This window comes from Gallus gallus, chromosome 9 (genome assembly GCF_016699485.2).
Source record: "Gallus gallus isolate bGalGal1 chromosome 9, bGalGal1.mat.broiler.GRCg7b, whole genome shotgun sequence".
NCBI lineage: Eukaryota > Metazoa > Chordata > Aves > Galliformes > Phasianidae > Gallus > Gallus gallus.
In genome coordinates, this window is record NC_052540.1 from 4,924,618 (window position 1) to 4,943,426 (window position 18,809).

An 18,809-nucleotide genomic window follows, 5' to 3' on the forward strand; every position below is an offset into this window, starting at 1 on the left:
TAGGTGAGGTGGAAGTTCAAACGGACCAAGCATGGCACAGCTGCATGTCTGTCCTCTGCTTGGGAGCTGAATCATAGAATCATCATAGAATGGCTTGGGTTGAAAAGGACCACAACGATCGTCTATTTTCAACCCCCTGCCGCGTGCAGGTTTGCCACTGGAGCAGGCTGCCCAGAGCCACATCCAGCCTGGGTGAATCTGAATGGTGGGGAATGGCCTTCCTCCTAACAGGGATGTGGGCAAACCTTCTTCCCATTGCTCAGGCACCTTCTGAGGCTCCTGCATTTAAATTAGCACGTGCTGGAGGTTGTGCTTCTTTTCTGCTGGGAGAAGATGCGTGCAACGTATTAGTAGGGTCGTTCAATGGCTGAAGATAAGTGCCCAAGAAACACACTTAGGAGAGTTTGCTCCCTGCTGTGCTGTGCTCTGCAGCTTGCTGCCTCTCAGTTCCCCTGTGTTCAATCAGCACTCAGATGTGGAACAGTTTGTCCTTGCTCAGCCAGTCTTTTTTTGGCAGCCACATCTGGCAATTCACATCCTTCCTCTGCCCTGCTTGACCTCTTTGTATTCTATCTTCCTTCTGTGCGCTTTATGATGGCAGATAGGCGCTATCACTTGAGAAATCTTGCTCTGAAGAAAGTGCCGATTGCTGCTCTTCCTGTGATACAAACTTGTTTGTCTGTAAAAATATGTATGTGACCTGGGTTGTTTGCACAGGGAGGAGGGTAACACCGTGACTGCGTGTAGTAGGATAGCACCAACAACACCTTGTGGCCACTCTAAGTTTTGGTCTAAGTGCAAGTGTGAGCAGTGCTGCTGTTCCCCATGGCAGCTCTCGTTTTGGCTCTTGCCATGGATCCATCTAGTCCTCAAATGAAGGAAGTGGGATGCTCTGTATCTAATCTATCAAACTAGTCTGTGTTCGTTGCTGTCCCCTTGGCATGGGTGGCCAGTGGTCCTGAGTTGCTTAATAGCAACTTTTAATATATTTTCTGTCACAAACATAAACGTAACCAACCAGATCTGGGAACAGTACCCAGTTAGTTTGTTCACAAGTTGGAGGTCTTAACAGTACAATAGGGTATCTTGTGCATCTGTTTAAGAAGGAAAGATTAATGGGGGTGATGATAAATCTGGGGGAGAAGTTCGGGATCCTCAGATCCTCGGATAGGCTTGTAGGTCCACAAGCTTGGTGGTTGTTCTAAATAGAGAAACTCTTTCATATTCCCGTGCCTATTTTCTTAGACCTTGACTGTTCCCTCTGTCTTGCTTTTTTAATGGCATGTGTTCCTGTAGTCTTCTGCAAAGCATCAATTTGCCCTGGGAAAGCTCTCACATCTTACAAAAATAAGGGCCGAGGACACTGTGGGGGGAATACTAATGCTGTTATGTAGGACACGATTCCTTTCAGCTGAGCTGACCAGGGAGCAGATTACCAAGGGCTTCCCGCTAGCTCTTGTTTGCAGCTCTCCTTGGCTGTGATGGAGAGTGCTCCGCCATCGCTGCATTTGCTGATATTGGCATTAAGGAGTCTGCAGGGAGAAGAAAGGAGATAATACACCCACAGAGTGAAGTAAGGTTGTGATGGCTGAAAGAGAGCGCGTTTGGATTACGGGGCAGAAGCTGCATTAGCTGGAGAGCAGGAGCTCGTTATGATCCGGTGGGTAATTGTACCAGGAGGGTAGGTGCTACGCTGGCAAGATATTTGCTAAGCAATGAGTTAGCTAAATAACAACTCCAACTAGTAAATGAATGGATTAGTCAGCTAATTAGAATCAAAAGACTGAGGGAGACAAATAAGTCGTGTCGTGATTGAAATGGTGTTTAAGTACTTAGAAAGAGTCAGTCCCTCTCTGGACAGAACAGATAGGCACTGAAGGTATCAGGGAGCCGGAGGCCCACCTGGCCTCTTACAGCTGGGCTTTTGTTCCTCTGGGCAGCCCTTTGGAGGCCGGTGTGCCTCTGCTGGCCCCCATGGCTGTGCTTGGCCCACCTCCGCTTCCTCTGCTGCTCAGTTTCTCTCGAATCCTCCTTCCACATGTTTCGCATCAGCTTTTTCTTTTCTTTCTTTTTCTTCCCTGGAAAAAAAAAAAAAAAAATCCTGGAAGATTTCCAGCCTTCCAATGGAAACAGCAAAATGAAAATGAAACGCCGGCGTTCCTCACCCTGTTTCTGCCCCGTGGCATCCCACCCTCACCCAGCTGAGGGGCAGCCCATGCCAGCTGCCTGGCCCTACGGGAGCCGCGCTGCGCTCCGGCTTTGGGGCGCGCTGTCAGCAGGTGACCTACATAGTGCCACTGCTGCGAGGAAATGAGGCCACGCAGTGCTCGTGGTCGAGGGAAAGCCTAATCCTCCGGAGCTGGAAACAGATGCGAGGAAACCCGTTTTGCTTTTCGAGCAATAGACATCTGGGCCAGCCGCGGTGCCCCTGCGCACTGGTTAGCGGGGACGATGAGTTTGCTGCTGGAGGCAGCCTACATACTGCAGGGTAAATGGAGTAGCTCTTAATTGGGCCCTTGGAGAGCGTGAGGAAAACGGGAGCTGATTTTTACGACAGTGCTTCTCTTGGGCACGGCTTGTAAAGAACTGCTGCTGCGAGTTAAGCCTGAGGGCAGGGAGGGCAAAAGACCAGTCCCTGTCCCAGTGGCCTGTGCTTGCTTTTCACTGCTAACCCATGTTAGTGCAGGTTGTTGGAGGCCGTGCCAGCGGTGTATGGGTGGCTGCAGGAGTCATGTCCTTGCCTGTGTGCTGTGGGACGTGCTTTGGGAGCAGCAGAGGGGTGGCTGTAGCTGTGCTCAGTGGGCTTTGCTGCTCCACCGCTGCTGCTGCTGACGGTGTGTATCAGCGTGTTGTGTTGGTTGTGTCGTTCCAGCTGGTCACTGTTGAGGAGCAGCAGTTCCTGAAAGATGCGCTGTATAACACTGGAATCTTGATTGTCTGGGATCCAGCACCGTATCATGCAGAAATCCATGAGGTAAGGCTGAGGTTTCTGTAAATGAGATCAGATGCACGCTTGGAAGTGCAGCTGTTAGCTCGTGTCATCCTAATACGAGCAACCGCTCATTTTGAGGCCATTCTTGTTTACCTCTTCCTCACGCGTTATGATGGGATTGGATCACTGAAGATGTAAGCTAACGTCACCTCTCTGGGTCAGATTTTCACCTGTGGGCATTGCAGTCCCTCTGGCAGTACAAAAGTGCAAACGTTTTGCCCAGCCCCACATCTCCAAATGGCGTAAGGACGTATGCACAGCCCGTGTGAAGTCAGTGAAACCAGGATGGGGTATTTGTGGCATAGGAAAAGGTATCAAAATGGCTTTCAGAAAACATATGCCCTTCCAAGCGTTTTCATTGGAAGTAGAATTTTATGATGCAAATGAGCTCAGCCTGCTTGAGGGGGCAGTGCTGGGAACACTCCTGCAGCGTGGGGTGCTTTGTGCTCAGCGTGGAGAGGGTCTGCAACACTGAGACAGACTTCTCAACATCATCGGCTGTTGGGGTTGCAGAGTGACATGATACAAGACAGCTCATCTTATATAGTAGTCCTTCTCTGCCAGAGGGAGGAGATACGGGTCTGTATCCCCCTCTGTTCATTAAGGCGAGGCCCCTCAAAGACTTGAAGGGCAGGTTTGGTGATGTTGGGCAGTGAGCAGCATGTAGAGATCCAGCAGGACCTTTTTCCCCTTGGCAGCAGCAGGTTAACTCGCTGATAGCCTTCCTGTTTGCCACTGGTTGTAGGAAAGAGCACGCTGCAAATAAAACCATCTGACCTCTTGTTTCTGTTTTCCAGTGGTACCGAAAACCAGACTACAAGTTTTTTGAAGCCTACAAGTCGTATCGTATTAGACATCCGGAGCAGCCCTTTTATATCCTGAACCCAAAGATGCAGTGGCAACTCTGGGATATTCTGCAGGAGAATTCCCTGGAGCATATTCAGCCTAACCCACCGTCTTCAGGAATGCTGGGTGAGATAACTGCCTTCTGAAGTTCATGTTCAGCTTACAAGAGTTCTTCAAAACGTCACTTTCAAAGCCAGCTATGGATTTATGTTGTTTGAAGGCTTATCAGAATTGCTTTTACGGTGCTTGTCTTATGCCAGAATTCGAGCATCGTGTTTCAGAAGTATCAGCTTGGTTGTGTTAAAGTAAGCAGTTTGCAGCACCCCTCTGGAACAGCAGTTACAAACGTGGCCTGGTTCCATGTGGGAATAGGTGAGCAGAGTGCAGCATCGAGATGTTCTTCAGGATTTCTGGCTCTTAAAACCAGAGCAGTTCAACCACATGGGGTGCAGGGAGGAACATACGTCTCCTGTGGGTTCAGATCTCATCAGGGAAATAAGTCTGTTTACTGTAGATGAAATCTAAGTGGTTACCTAATACGTATGTGGAAAGAAAACATATAGCTGAAGGCCTAATCACAGCACAGGGTTGGGCATGGTCTGACCGACCACTTTGATTCAGTATGCTGATTTCTTTGTCAGCATGCTAAATCCAGGCTCCCAGCAAAGAGGCTCACTTTACATTCCTCTGTTGCAAAGCTTTTCCTTGTTACGAGCAGGTAAATCTCACGGCCACGTCGATTGGGAGGAGCAGATTTCTCAGGATTCGCACATACGTTGAGGTCACAGTATAGAAGCGTGGTCTTGTTCACTATGTGGACATCAATCTGCTGCACTCCAGCCAGTTTTCCACTGCTGCTGTGCTCCCATCTCCGCCAGGCGCCTTGTATATCTGTGTACAGAGATGTGGAGCTCTTGGAGCGGGTCCAGAGGAGGCCGCTAAGATGGATCAGGGGGCTGGAGCACCTCTCCTATGAAGATAGTTTGAGGGAGCTGGGCTTGTCTGGAGATGAGAAGGTTCTGGAGCAGACCTCACTGCTGCCTACCAGTAGTTACAGGGAGCAGATAAACAGCAGAGAGGCCGACTTTTTACACGGTCTGATAGTGACAGGACAAGGGCTTTAAACTAAAGGAGGGGAGGTTTAGATTAGATACTAGGGAGAAATTCTTTACTCAGAGGGCGGTGAGGTCCTGGCACTGCTGCCCAGAGAGGTGTGGGCGCCCCATCCCTGAAGGTGCTCAGGGCCAGGCTGGAAGGGGTCCTGGGCAGCCTGACCTCGTGGGGGCAGCCAGCCAACAGCAGAGGGCTGGAACATGATGGGCTTTAAGGGCCCTTTCAGCCTAAGCCGTTCTATGATTTCTGCCAGTGAAACGCCTCGTTTCCATTGCCAGCCTTGCTCTTGCCCTGTACCAATTGCATCATCACACGACAGCAAGACAGTTGCATAAGAATACAGTCGTGTCATTACAGCACGGCTGTCACTGCAAACAGCTCGCTCTGTTCAAGTCCATCAGCTGTGTGGCAGCTGCACCAAACGGCCCCATCTGGCCTGGTGTGTTTTCTCCCACTTTCAGCTGAACTTTGGAAGGAGGAAACCCTCCCCCTTCCCCTTGGAGCGGGGTGATTCTTGCCTGCCCGTTCACCCCAGCAGTGGTTTATGTGCTCTCTGGGCTGCAGCGATGTCTGTCTCTTTCCCTTTGCAGGCATTGTGATCATGATGACGCTCTGTGATGAGGTGGATGTGTATGAATTTCTCCCTTCTAAGCGGCAGACGGACATTTGCCACTACTACCAGAAGTTTCACGACCATGCCTGCACCATGGGAGCTTACCACCCTCTCCTGTTTGAGAAGAACTTGGTGAAGCATTTAAACCAAGGCACCGATGAGGACATCTATACTCACGGGAAGGTTACTTTGCCTGGCTTCCGAAATGTACATTGCTAGCGAATCGGTTTTTATTGCATTTAGACTTTTGCCTTGACTGTTGAAGCACTTTGAAAATCAGGGTTGTCATATTTGTTAGGTCTAAGCACTGGTGTGTTTTGACGGCTCTTCCGCGTTGCAGGACTCTGAGGCATAGCTCCTCCGAACTGGAAGGCAGTGCAATACGTTGGGGTACATCCACGCAGCGTCTGCGTGAGCCCATGCAATAAATGTCCTCCTGGTGGGGCTGGGCTCGTGCTGCTGGTGGATATCTGTCTTCAGCTCAACTGATGATGCCGTGTGGGAATCGCGGGAGATGCTTTCTAAGCAGAGACTGCACAAGTCCGAATCGAGTGCTGATAAAGTTCAGCTTGCTCCAAAGGGGTTCTGACAGCCGAAAGCCTGATCTGCTGAGAAACAAGAAGCATTCTTGAACACTTGTTCTTATCGCCCTGGAGCTCTTTGGAGCAGTGATTGAAGGAATCACTGTTAAAGCTGGGTGCTGATAAGCTCATCTCCTAGTCCAAAATATTTGATCTTACCATTCAGATAAGCAAGGCAGCTTCCTTTCAAAATATAATGCTTTTAAATCATCCGAGTGGCGTTTTTGGGGTATGAGAAGAGAGGCGATTCACAATTCGGGAATTTCTGCAAGATATTTTTAGACATTTTAGTGGTTTTCTTTTTATTAATAGCTTTGAGCGGTTTTACTGACCATTTACTTCTCCAGTACAGCGTCGTGTTTGGTACAGAAGCAGCCGTATTCTGAAAACATGGTGGTGGTGGTGGTGGTGTTGAAAGGCACAGATGGGAATACTCACTGGAAGCTGGTACTTCTTTCCAACTCTCTGCTAATCTACCTCTGTGATTATGGGCAAATTGTTTTCTGTCTCATCTGCAGTAACAAAAAAGCCACACAGCAGCTGGACGGATGAGATGCAGCTCTCTGCAAGCTAACCTGGGCCATCCCGTCGCTGTTGTGTGCTTTCTGAATGCGTGGCGAGCAGCTGCATTGCCTCCATTCCTCACCGGCAGCGAGGAAGGAGAGTGTGCTCTGCTCCCCGTGCTGGAACTCGGGCAGAAGGGAGCGGGGCGCCTTTTCCCTCTCATGTAGCCTCATGGTGGAAGCAGCAGCTCTGCAATCTCTGTGTGTCAATGAGAACACCTTCTGAGCCCTTTTCCATACTGATGTATTCCGTGGTTATCTGTAAAGAAAACCTTTTCTTCTCTTGTTTTGAATAAATCCTGTGAAGTCATTGGCCCGTTCTTACCTCGGCGAAACCAGTGTAAATAGTGTTCCTGGCACACGGGGCCTTGTGGGGACTGCGACGTGCTGCTTTCGGTGAGCACATGGCCCGTGTCTGCCCCTTGGTGAGTGCTCTGTGTTGGATCTGTCCCTGATGTCCGTCACTGATACAGACACGTATGTCACTGATACACACGTGGTGGGGGTCTTTTGTTTGATTTTAAATGATGACCCCGATGCTATTGTCCAGGGGCACTTGTGTCTCATTAGGCATTCAGTTTCTTCCCTTACGCTGAACCGTCAGGGTAAGGTCCTGCAGCTTCTCCTGCATGTAGCACTTGCAGGTGAGCAGAACTGGTTTGGGCAGAGGTGGGAGATGAACAGAGAAAAGCTGACCTCTGGGACGCTTTGGCAAAATGTATTTCTGATGCACTTTCTTTCCATATTACTCTCTGACAGCAAGAGGAGATGCAGCCCGTAAGGACGATGCTGAATTTACCTCCTGACTTACTGTCTTCACAAAGCTGGGTATGTTAGCTAGCATAAGGGGATGCACACGGATGAGTACCTTCTTGCTGCAGCTGCTTTTAAATTCAGAAGCCCAGCAGCAGAAGGGAGACTCTGCCATGCTGCCGGTGTGATGCTGAAAGTGATTTTCAATGTGATACAGAATTAGATGGGGAGAGAGAAGGGGAGGAGCGGAGGGACTTGACTGAAAGTGCTGTAGTTTGCTGCAAGTAACTGCTGGTGGAAACTAGATCTCTTTAAACAGAAACAGATACTTCCCAAAGTGCACTGAACTTGTTTTGCTGTCTGCGTGCCAGTGCTGAGCGTGCAGCCTGTTTTGAAGGCCAGCGTGCTTTGAAAGCTGTTTTTCTGCCTGGCCCTGGAGTCCTTTGCAAAAACAATAGTGCAGCACTTCCAGGAGCCCACACAATTATAAACTGCTAAAAAAAAAGAAGCTTTTCAGTTAGAGAAAAGTTTTAGCCTGGGCATTCAGTTGCAGTTCTAAAGAATCCTGACGTCTCCCGTGGGTTGGTAAAGACCCTGGAGTGGAAAGCAGCTTGCACTGACAGACCAACAGGAGCTCAAAGAATCACTGCTGCAGACAGCTATAAATGGTAGAAACCATCTCAGTGTCTTCTTAGAGAGGAGGGATTCGGGATGGGGCCTTCAAGGCTGGGTTGGGGGGAGCGCTGGGCACCTCATCTGGTGGGTGGCAAGAGGAGCTGGAACTGGATGGCCTTCGAGGTCCTTCCCGAGCCAAGTCATTCTGTGGTTTTGTGATAGGATTCGTGGGGTCCTGGGTATCTGCACAGGAAAGGAAACAGGACCCTTCTCCTTCGTGCGACCTGCTGTGGTGAAATGGTGACCTGTTGGGCCTGCTGGTGGCTGTGCCTGTGCTGTGGCATCGGGGCAAAGGGAGCAGCCAGCAGCAGGGGGTGGTTGATGGGACGTTCCTCTTTATTTTTGCCCCTTTTTTGTACAATACAGCAGCAGCCTCTGTGGTAGAAAATGTACTCTTAGTGCAGCGGGGAAAAAACAGCGAGTGCGTAGCTCTGGTGGTATGTGTGAAGGAGGAAGTGGTACGTCAAGGCTATTTTCAGCGCTGTTTGCCATGAAAGGGACAATACAGGAAACGGCTTTAAATTCAGTTCGTCGGTTCTTTGACAGAGCTGTAATATTAACCCAAGTGTGTGCTGTGCAACTGTGGGCAGGTCACATCACCGTGACGGCCTGCGGGCCTTCTGGGGCTTGGAGGGCTCCAGATCCAGCCCTTAAGCTCAGGCAGTGGGGTTTGGGAGTTTGAGAGGAAAGCAGTCACAGAATCACCGAGGTTGGAAAAGACCTCTATGGTCATCCAGTCCAACTGGAATCGCTACCACGTAGGCAGCATCCATATGCTTCCCTTTTGTACTTGTTCAGACAGCGCTTACCTAACTCGGTTGGAAGAGGTCAGCCTGGGAGAAAGGCACAGCGTGAGCCATAACTGAGAGAAAACAGCAACTTATAGGCCCACATTGAACAGCCTTCGTGTTGGGCTCTTATTAGACCTAATCTTTTTACAGGACTGAAGTTTGTTTTCAGGAGCCCAAAGCTGATGAGCACTGCAGGCCGTGCAGTAAAAGCCCTTGGCTCTCTGGATACAGACAGTCCCTCTGCATGGTTAGCAGAAGAAATAATACAGAAATGCAAATGTGGGGTTTTTTTTTTTCAGCTGACTGCCTTGAAGTCCTGAAAGTTTGTCACAGTTTGGAGCTGTGTTAAGAACAAAACAGCCTTTTGAGACTGAAAGTTGATACGGTTTTATCCTTTATTCTTTTGTTCTGCTTTCTTTTCTTTTGCCTTAAGGAATCAGAGCCTATCAAAATACGTGGCTTTCATCCACTTTCTAAAGTCAACAGTGGATGCATGCCATTGTGGGACCCTGCTGGAACAGGTCACTAGGAGATCCCTGGAGATGGGCCATGTCCTACGTGTACACTGCAAAGAAGACACACACCTAAGTGTGTGCTGCTCAGGATTTGATTTTCATTTTGGCAAAGGTCACAGCGGCACCCCTGCTCCTCTTAGACTCCTGCAAACAGCTTTGAACTCGAACGTATTTGATAGGTGGGTGTGATAAGCAGCCAGGTTAGCCATCCCATCCCACTCCACCCTGCCCCATTCCATCTTCTCTCTGGGAGAACGGTGGTTCTTGACACTAAATTCGGGAGCAGTTGGCAACGCCTGACTATTCCCCTGGCTTAAAGATTTTGATTGTGATGAGGTCATGGTTCAGAGATCGGCAAAGCCCAGAAACGGTTCATGTTTTGCTCCCACAGAGGGCTGAGGCTGCAGGGCCTTTGCAGCACTGCTGCGTGTTGCACTGCTGCTGTGAGCGTTGAGTTGGTGCCATCGGTCTGACCACGCACCTAAAGCACCCCTCAGGAGTCACTGCTTGCTCAAAGCTGGAGAGTCCCACACCACCTCTTGCTTAACTGCAGGTTAAAAATTTGCTCTCTATTTACCTGCTGATGTACCTCACGCTTGAAGTATGAGGGCCCTGGCCAGGCTGAAGCTGTGGCAGGGTCCCCAGGGTGCAGCCAGCCCGACAGCCCTCGCTGCAGCTCATCCCATGCTGGGGGAAGGTGCTTGCTCTGACGGCATTGGCAAGCACTAAAAATGAAAAACCTTGACAAATACATGGTAGAAGTTAGCAAGAAATGGCATTTTCTGTGAGAAGGGGAGCGCTGCGAATTGGGTTTCAAGGAAATGGCATTTAAGCAGTGCCTCTCCTGCAGCTCAGCACTCCGGGTCCGGGCTGGCAGCCATCGGTGTCAGTGCAGTTTTGCTGCAGGGTTAGCATGTAAAAGCCGTTCTGCTGAACTGAACACACAACAGAGATCCTGCAGTGTTTGGGAATTGGTTTCCATTCACAAAGCTGAGGGTCTCCGTGCCTGCTGCCTTAACCTGAGCGAGATGCTCCGCGCTGATGTGCCGCTGTGCTCCTCACATAGCTGGGTTTGTGGTGTTCAATGTCACATAAGGAGTCTGCTTCTGCTCTGCTGGCCTTTATTGCCACGTGAGGTGTGCATACACCTATATGAGAGGAAGAGGCAAGAAGCTGGCTGCCCTCTTCCTCACCACGGGCGTGCAGGAGACGTGCTGGGGTATGGGGTCCTGTCTGTTTGCCATCACTTGGGAAAGTACAGCCATTTTAGTTCTCATCTCAGCCATTTAAATATGTGCAGGAGGGGTGAGCCATGTTCACATCCCTTTTTTTTTCCCCCTAATTCTAATTTTCTGGCACGCTTTCTCCCTGGAAGCTGGAGCTATTAGCAGTTATTCTCCCAGGACTCTGTGCCTCTCTTCATCTCTGAGTCACTTCTCCAATTAGAGATTAATTTATCCAGCATTGCTCCTTGCTGCGACGAGCAGTAATGATAAAAACACTCTGATCTCGAACTGAAATGGGCCAAAAGGAAGAAGAGATGTGTGTGGTGTGTCTCTGGGCTATGGCTTCTTTACAGAGCAGCTGGACGTGTGTATTTACTGCAGGAAGCTGGATGCTTGGGGAGGCAATGGGGGACTCTTCTGTCCTGCTCAGGAGAAGGGCTGGCCATGCAAGGAGCACGGTGCTCCAGCACAAACCTGCTAAAGAAATGGTTTGCTACCCAGATAGCTTGGGATTGCTATTTCCTGGTTGTTGAGAAACACAGGTAGATAAGTATCTGTTCTTCAGAACAGAGAATGCTATTTAAAGGCATACTTAGGTGAGGTTGGTGGGAAGATGAAGGTGAAGATGCTTGAGGTATTCTCACCGTGAAATCCACAGCGCCTGTGGCTGCAGCCTTGCTTTGAATGCCCTGGTGCGAATAGCTGCCTTAGCTGCAACTGAGTTTGCTGGCCTTACTGCCCTGCAGGGAAATGGTGTTTGCTTTGGGATGGCCTGCTGGTGTGGGGAAAGGTCGTGACAGGGTGAGTCGATGTCTGAAGGGCAGCAGCACGTGAACCGGCCACGCGCTATCAGCACAGAGAGCTCAGGTGGAATCCCTCCGGAGCTGCAGCAGGGCAGTGCTGGAGTGCGGAGGTGACCCAGAGCCGGAGCTGAGGGCTGACCCGGGGAGCTGCAGGCTCTGAGCTGGTTGTGTAGGAGGGTGCTGTGCTGCCTCCTGCATCTCATGCTCATCCTGCAGACAAACCTCCGCCTCGATGGCTGCTGCTGTTTTCTTCCTGGTTGCCGGAAGACGTGTTCCCACAGGCCTAGCTGGGTTTTTGTGCTTCATGCCTTAATTGCTTCATCCTTATCTGGAAATGAATTTGGAGAAGTACAGCTAAAACAAACACCCAGTCTTGTTCTTGGAAACACCAATGTCTGTTTGCCAGACGTGTCTGTGACCTTCCAGGTTAATGAGCAACGCTCTGAGGCAATGTGGGGTTGCGCCTCTCCCCTGGTTGGGCACCAAAGGGGAAGTCAGGTAGGTGGAGGCCTGGAAAATGCCATGGGGAATGGGTTCAGCTCAGGGTGAGCAGGGTCTCTGGATGATGGGCAGGTGTAGGGCCATCTCTACGGGCGTTCTTTCACATTCAAAGCCTCAGGCCAACAGTAAGTTTTAAAATAAACAATAGATCTAATTTGCTGCCTCAGGAAGCGTCAGTCAAGCGAAGTTACGTTTGCAGTGTAGTGTGATAGATCGACCTTATGGGTTTATTTCAGAATTTTAAAGCTGTGGGTCCATATCTGGATTAAACAGTCCCAGCAAATGGGTTTTATCTCAGTACACCACAGTGGATTCAGGCAAGTAGGGTGGATTTGGCTTGTAACTGCTTAACCACTGCAGTTCTGCTTGTGGATGGTTTGTTTCATTGTGTTTTTCAAGAGAGTGGTTCTTCCCAGGCTGCAGGAAAGCACCACTTCTGGTATGTGGGTTAATGAAGGGCTCGGTAAGACCCAGGGAGCTCTTCTGGTAGCAGTCAAGTGCTCCTTCTATGTTAATTATCACCGTGTTTCTCAGCAAAGGTAAGGAAAGCAAAGTTCTTCAGCCGGTGCTGCTTTATTGTCACCACGCTCCAAATGCACGTTGGTGAAATTCCTGATTATTTCCACGCTTCAGCTGATGGTCCACAAGTGGTCACCTGCAGTCATCGTTCATCTTTTTTCAGTTGGAGATGCTGCAAATGCCAGAGATGAGATGAGGGGAAACACATCAAGGCTTTCTTTGCTTCCTGCCTTTGAGCCTGTGATGGGTTTCTGTGGGTCTGAAGTCCTGCTGTAAGAGCTCGCAGCAGCTGGAAGTGTAATGCACTGCAGCTCGGTGCCTCCTGAGGCACTCGGGCACAGCCTGGAGGAGTTTAATGGCACTGAGGATGGTTTTACCAACGCATGAACCAACATGGGCTGAGAGAGCAACTCACAATACCTTCCTGCAACAGAGAAAGTCCAGGTATTTACCAAACCTGAGTGAATTGTCCTGGCTTTTTTGCTCCCTCTATCATAATGTAATTCAGTTGTAAACAGCTATTTCAAGGCCAAAAGCCGTGATTTATCTTTTTGGGGGGCTGCAGTAGGAGGCACATGACCAGAAAGCGCTCTTTGCTCCCTGTGTGGTGCACAGGGGATGCTTTGGACCCTGACATGCTGTGTGTCCCTGAGCTGGGCCCCCACGTGCGGCCCTGCCTGTGGCACAGCCCTCCGCTCATGGATAGGGCTATGTCAGAGCATGGAAAAAGATTGTGAAACCTCCTGCTGAGATATTTGAGACCTCAGTGTTTTGCTTGCTAATTTTGAACCCGTGAGATGTTTCTCATGGCCTATTTATAGAGCAGCTTGCTCTCAGAAGGCCCAGCGGGCCCCGCTCTGCAGAGCAGGCCTGAGAACCTCACCCGGGGACACGGGCCTGCACAGCCATCGTGCTGTGCTTCGGCTCTGATGGGCAGGGCCCAGCCCAAGGCACGCGGGTGGACGTCCAAGGTGATGTTGGTGGGATGGCAGTAGAGATTGAACCTTCCCACCAGCATCCCATTACATTTTGCTGCTGCGTAAGAGATGGAAGGAAGCCTGACGGAATGGCGCCTGGCGTGCAAGTGTGTGTGAAGCAAAGCCGTGTCATTGAGTTCTCCCATGCTGGTGAAGATGCACAGCTAGAGGTGGTAACTATGCAGGAAAAAAAAAAAAAAAAAAAACAACAAAAAAACAGTGTTCTGTAGCTGAGAATTTGCTCTATCAAACAGTGTTGTTGTGCTCTTTGTTGTAGTTTCCATAATAAATAATGAGGAGGCGTTACTTCTGGAGCAACCTGTCTATTCCTCAGTCATCGAAGGTGCTGAAAAGCAGATAAGGCTGCACGCTTGCCTCCTCGTCAGCCACCCCACAGTACTGCTGGTTACACCGCTGGTGAATGCTAACGTCAAACTGATTTGCTCCCAAGAAGCCACTGCTGCGTGCTCCTGCAGGGATGCTGCGGGCTGCCCCCCGCTCTCTGCTGTGCTTTGTGTGCTCCACGGGTGTTCTCTCCCTGAAGCAGTGGTTACGTGGGATTTGGGGCTCCCTTTCCAACCCCTCCTGCGAAAGGAGAGCACAGGTGAGACTCTTATCAGCTATCTCTCTGCAGTTACGGACTGGGAGTCTCTCTTATCTCTTTAACCTTCACGTAGCCCTTGCCTGGAGGCACTCGATGCGGTGGTTACTTTATCCAGACTGCTTTCTGGATCACAGATCCCTGAACAATAACAGAGAGGGGTGGCAGAGGCAAGCCTGGACTAGAAATCAGATCGGAAATACTGAGAAATGAGAGTTAAACAAAAGCTGCATCACGTAACGAGGGGTCCTGGCTGCCATGGGGCCCATCCTGTCCCTGCTCAGCAACCAGCCCTGCCTTGCAGGGACTCGGCAGGGATGCTGCAGGAGGGAAACTCCTCCGTTTGGGGCTCTAGCTCTGAGAGGGGCATTGCTGGCATTTACTCAGGGGCCAAGAAAGCCGCAGTCAAGCTTAGCACATAGCTAACCTACCCCATCCCTGCAGGTGCTCAAGGCCAGGTTGGATGGGGCCCTGGGCAGCTGGGTCTGGTGCCTGATTTCGTGGTTGTCTTGTGGTTTCTTGTCTTGTGGGTTTTGCCCACAGCAAGGGGTGGAACTAGGTGGTCTTTGAGATCCCTCCCAACCCATACCATTCTGTGACTATGATTCTAAGTTTATGGCTGGCCTAAGGGATGTCTGACAGGGTTAAGTCCAGTTTAATTGGTCTGCCTGCTGCATCAAAACAGTCTATCTAGCAGAAAGATGAGTAAAGCAAGCATTTGTGGAGACGGGCACTGCTCCACAGGGTCTGTGCTGTTTCATGCAGTGATCCTTCAAAGCCATCAATGCATTACTAACGGTCTGTGATTTCTGAGCTGCCTCCACTGATTTAGCTGGTGTCTGTCTCACGTGTTGGAAGTGGTGCATGGCTGTCTTTGCAGGGTGAGGGCTGTGGGCACAGGAATCCAGAACAAGCCGGTGAGCAGAGGTTTAATCAGCACGATCAGCTCTCGGTGTTGGGATGCTTTTCAGTGGTGAGCTATGGGAAATCCTCTTTGGTGTTCCAGGCAGTTTCCTGGGGGAATGTATATTACAAAGAAATGAATAAATAAGGGAGAAAGGATAACGTTGCTCACACAGCAGCCAAAATGAGGGAGCTCACCCGGGGGCTGAGCACAGGCAGAGGCAGCCGCACCACCTCCTCCTCCTCCTCCAAGAGGCGGCTGCAGGCAGAGCTGATGGACGGCCTCGTGGACACGTTGTGCTGGCTGGGAACTCATGCTGCAGTGGAAACACCCCCCCCCCTTGCTGCCAGACTTAAAATCAGAGGTATACACGGACCTATATAGAAGTTAATACTTCCGTTGAAAGTTTCCCTAGCAGTCAGCACTTACCTGTGAGTACTGTATTTCCAGCAGGTGATCTGAGATTTGTATGATAGTTTCCTCGTGCTCCAATTTCTTTTTTATTTAATTCTTTTTAGCCACCAGGTGGTGTAAGGCTTCACTCAGGCTGTGTGATGGAGCAGCCGGGTTGTGGCATGCGGGAGGGGATGCCACAAGGGAAGAAGAGGTGTTTGCAGCAGGAGCACTTGATCTGGGGGCTTTGGGGAAGAGGCGCCGTATTGAATTCATTTGGTTGTTTTAGGAAAGGAAACCCGTAGGACCCTTTGCTCCTGCTTCAGGTAAGGGCAGAAAGGCAGACAAACCCATAGCACGCAATACTCCCTTCACTTTTTAAGGTTTTTCTCCCTGCCTAAAACATACCTTGCAGTTTTCAATGCGATACTGCCAGGAAATGGCTTTGCAGGTAAGCAAGGCAGGTTTGGGTTTCTTTGCCAGCAGTCAGAAGGGATTATTTTCATCCTGCAGGGCCAAAAGGTTTCTCTGTCCTCCCACTTCTGCAGTTCTCCCTGAAGCATTTCTGCCTTCACATATGTGACTTCCACGGTCAGCGAGGGAAATTGGAGACCTGCTGGGCAGATATTGGTATTCAAGGCACGTGCAGAAGATGTGTGCAAGACTTAACCAGGCTTCTACTTGAATTTTGTCTGGGTAACTTCCAGGTAAAGGGAGTGCACACATCTGGCCCAGGTGGCCCATTCTTTACTGCTGGTTCTAGGATGGTCAGGAAGGCAGCTCAGGTTTATTCCAGCACAGTGTTCATGTGGTGTGGTAATGGATGTTATGGGCAGGAGAAGGATGAGAGTCTAAGGCAGCAAACAGTAAGAACAGGTTTAAATAGAGGTCATTGTGAACACAGTAAATTACTGATTGGTTTTGTTACTACATACTGTGCAGAAACAACAGAGGAGTCATCACGTTGCTGTGAAAATACACAAGATGTGTTGTCAGCAATAGCTGCAGTGATTGCTCGGTGGTGTCCAGAACCAGAGAGAAGGAAAGATCTTCAGACCAAGGTAAGCACTGCTGGTGTTAGAAATCAGCCTCAGAGGGCAGGTGATAAGGCAAAAAGGCACAGCAATGCCGCTCTGTCTCTGGGGAACTTATGCCTCTCAGCCCTCGCAGTGTGCCACGAGGAACTGGATGCATCGCAGGGATCAGCAGGGTGGCACATAGCCAACTTCATGCTGGTATGGCTGCTGGGGTCTGGGTGTCTTCTACGTGCAGGGGGGCAGTTACTGAGCCCCTCTGGGCTTTGTAAATCATAGAAACGTGGAATAATTATGGTTGGAAATGACCACTAAGATCACAGCTTGGCACCAGCACCTTGTGCAGGGCCAGGCAGCTCCCCAGGCCCTGCTCCCTGCAGCTGGAGGCTTTCTGGCTGATGCCGCAGCCGAGTTAGCAGCAGGGAGCAGAGATGGAAACTGATTTAAAAATAGTTGGGATTAATTTGAGGAACAAAAAACCCAATTATTCTCCAGATTGAGAAACCTTTCTGGAAGGAAGCGAGCACGCTTGCGGGCAGGGGGCTGCGGAGGCTCCAGCAGGAGCAGCTGCACATTTCTTCCATGACCACAGAATTCTTGGCACTTGGTTTCTTGTCTGGGACAAAGTGTGATTTTAGGGCTAGTGGAACACCTTATGCACAGGGAGAAATACTACAGCCTTCAGAGGGCTTTAGAGGCTTCCCGGTCTCTTGGCTGCACTATGGGAGGGAGGAACCAGCTCACAGGATTGGGAAAGATCTATTGTCAGGTTTAACCATCGCCTGGCACAGCCAAGACCACTACCAAACCTTGTGTACCATAGCCACACGTCTCTTAAATACCCTCAGGGATGGGACCTCTACCACCTCCCTGGGCAGCCCATCCCAACAGCTGTTTCCTCACATCCTAGGGCTTGTCACCTGAGATGAGACCATGTGAGATGAGCACTGTTGTGAGCACTTGTGATGTGCAGGATGCCTGGTGTCCCCACTGCTCCTGCAGCCATTTAAAAAAAGGATTGAAAAGTGCCTCTGCTGCATGAAAAGTTGAAACTGCCGTTATGCATCCTTTGCAGATGGAAACAGCCGGGGTTCCTTGGAAGAGCTGAGCCTTGAGGGCAGGACTAAGACTTCGAAAGACGGTGATGGCCGTGGCACCTCCTCCTGGGTTGAGTTTATCTGTATTTTATCCACAGGGTGGCACATGGACCTTCCTGGGGAGATCTGAATGGTATCACAGCGCAAACAGCTTTTGTTCGGGTAGCCGTAGTTCAGGCTGAGGCACAGCTGCCCCAAAATAGAGCCCAGACAGACAACGCCGAGGATGGCTCGAGGCTTTGGGAGGACATGGCAGAGGGAACCTTACCCTGTGTGGGGCACACAGAGCCTCGCCGATGCTACACCTGCGCAGGAAGGATAGGGGTGATTTCCAAATCAATGTACCGGTGCTCATTTTTTGTTTGTTTGTTTGATTTTTGTTTTCAAAACCTGTGCAGGGCTGCTGGGTTGATGTCACCACCGCTTTGTCTGGCTTTGGCCTGAGGGGCAGGAGGGAGTCTGGTCACCCCCGTAATCCCAGCAGCCTCCAATGGCAACGACAGCGCTCGGATGAATGAAGGCAGCAGCACTGTGCAAATTACCTTTTCTTTCTTATCCACAGTAAGACAGATAATAATCCTCCTACGGGACTAATTACAGCCAATGAAAATAACTCCCACTGCCAGTATTTGAAGGATAACCACTTAGATGAAAAAGAGTGAAAAATGATTATTATTTTGTGCGTGGCTCTCTCTCGCCCCATCTATTCTGACCTCAGTAAATCACAGTGTAATTAATCACTGAGGATTAAACACCGCAGGGAAAAGAGTAGGAAATTATGTATAAGCAAAACTTGAAATGACTTTGACTTACCATAAATTTGGGTTATCTGTCTCACAGAATACAATTCCTAGGCTGCCTCTTATGGAATAAATCTATCCCGACCTGTGTCCATGAGAACTGTATGAATAGTGAAGACTGGAGTATCGCTGGGTGTGTAAGAAACTAATCAAAAAAGGCAGTGACTGTGGAAGATGTGGGTTGGCTCTTCGGGCATTCCAGCAGCAGAAAAATGCACAGAGATCCCTCAGCAGACAGGGTAGGACTTAAGTGCTCATCTTTAAAGGTGGAAACCAGCCTCAGAGAGACTAGACATTAAACTTTATGTTTAACAAAGTGAAAAGAAGATGTTCACTTAGCACTGAAGGCTATTAGACACCAAAAAGACAAAGTAAAGGATGTGTGTGTATACGTACACCCCTGTATACGTACACCCCTGTATACGTACACCCCTGTATACGTACACCCCTGTATACGTACACCCCTGTATACGTACACCCCTGTATACGTACACCCCTGTATACGTACACCC

At 49.9% G+C, this 18,809-nt stretch overlaps 1 protein-coding gene and 2 long non-coding RNA genes across 54 annotated transcripts in view; 2 read left to right on the forward strand and 1 right to left on the reverse strand.

The window, feature by feature from the left end:
- ST6GAL1 (ST6 beta-galactoside alpha-2,6-sialyltransferase 1) overlaps positions 1 to 7,016 on the forward strand; it is a 31,109-nt gene extending 24,093 nt beyond the window's left edge. For both annotated transcript variants that reach the window (NM_001396066.1, NM_205241.2), the window contains 3 exon segments: positions 2,873 to 2,974; positions 3,790 to 3,964; positions 5,542 to 7,016. In NM_001396066.1, the coding sequence (NP_001382995.1) occupies positions 2,873 to 2,974; positions 3,790 to 3,964; positions 5,542 to 5,783 (519 nt within the window). In that variant the 3' untranslated portion in view covers positions 5,784 to 7,016.
- A 2,287-nt stretch (positions 7,017 to 9,303) lies between these two features.
- Positions 9,304 to 18,809, reverse strand: part of LOC124417089 — a 102,109-nt gene continuing 92,603 nt past the window's right edge. For 40 of the 50 annotated variants that reach the window (XR_006930867.1, XR_006930878.1, XR_006930873.1 and 37 more), the window contains one exon: positions 9,304 to 15,979. This is a non-coding gene — a long non-coding RNA (uncharacterized LOC124417089). The remainder of the gene's footprint in view (positions 15,980 to 18,809) is intronic. The other 10 variants (XR_006930856.1, XR_006930877.1, XR_006930882.1 and 7 more) reach the window with 10 other exon arrangements.
- Positions 12,014 to 18,692, forward strand: LOC107051858. Of its 2 annotated transcripts, none has more exons than XR_006930852.1 (4): positions 12,014 to 12,935; positions 13,746 to 14,072; positions 16,309 to 16,427; positions 17,476 to 18,692. It is a non-coding gene; the product is annotated as an uncharacterized LOC107051858 (long non-coding RNA). The 2 variants fall into 2 exon arrangements; XR_006930851.1 differs by having other exon boundaries at positions 17,896 to 18,692.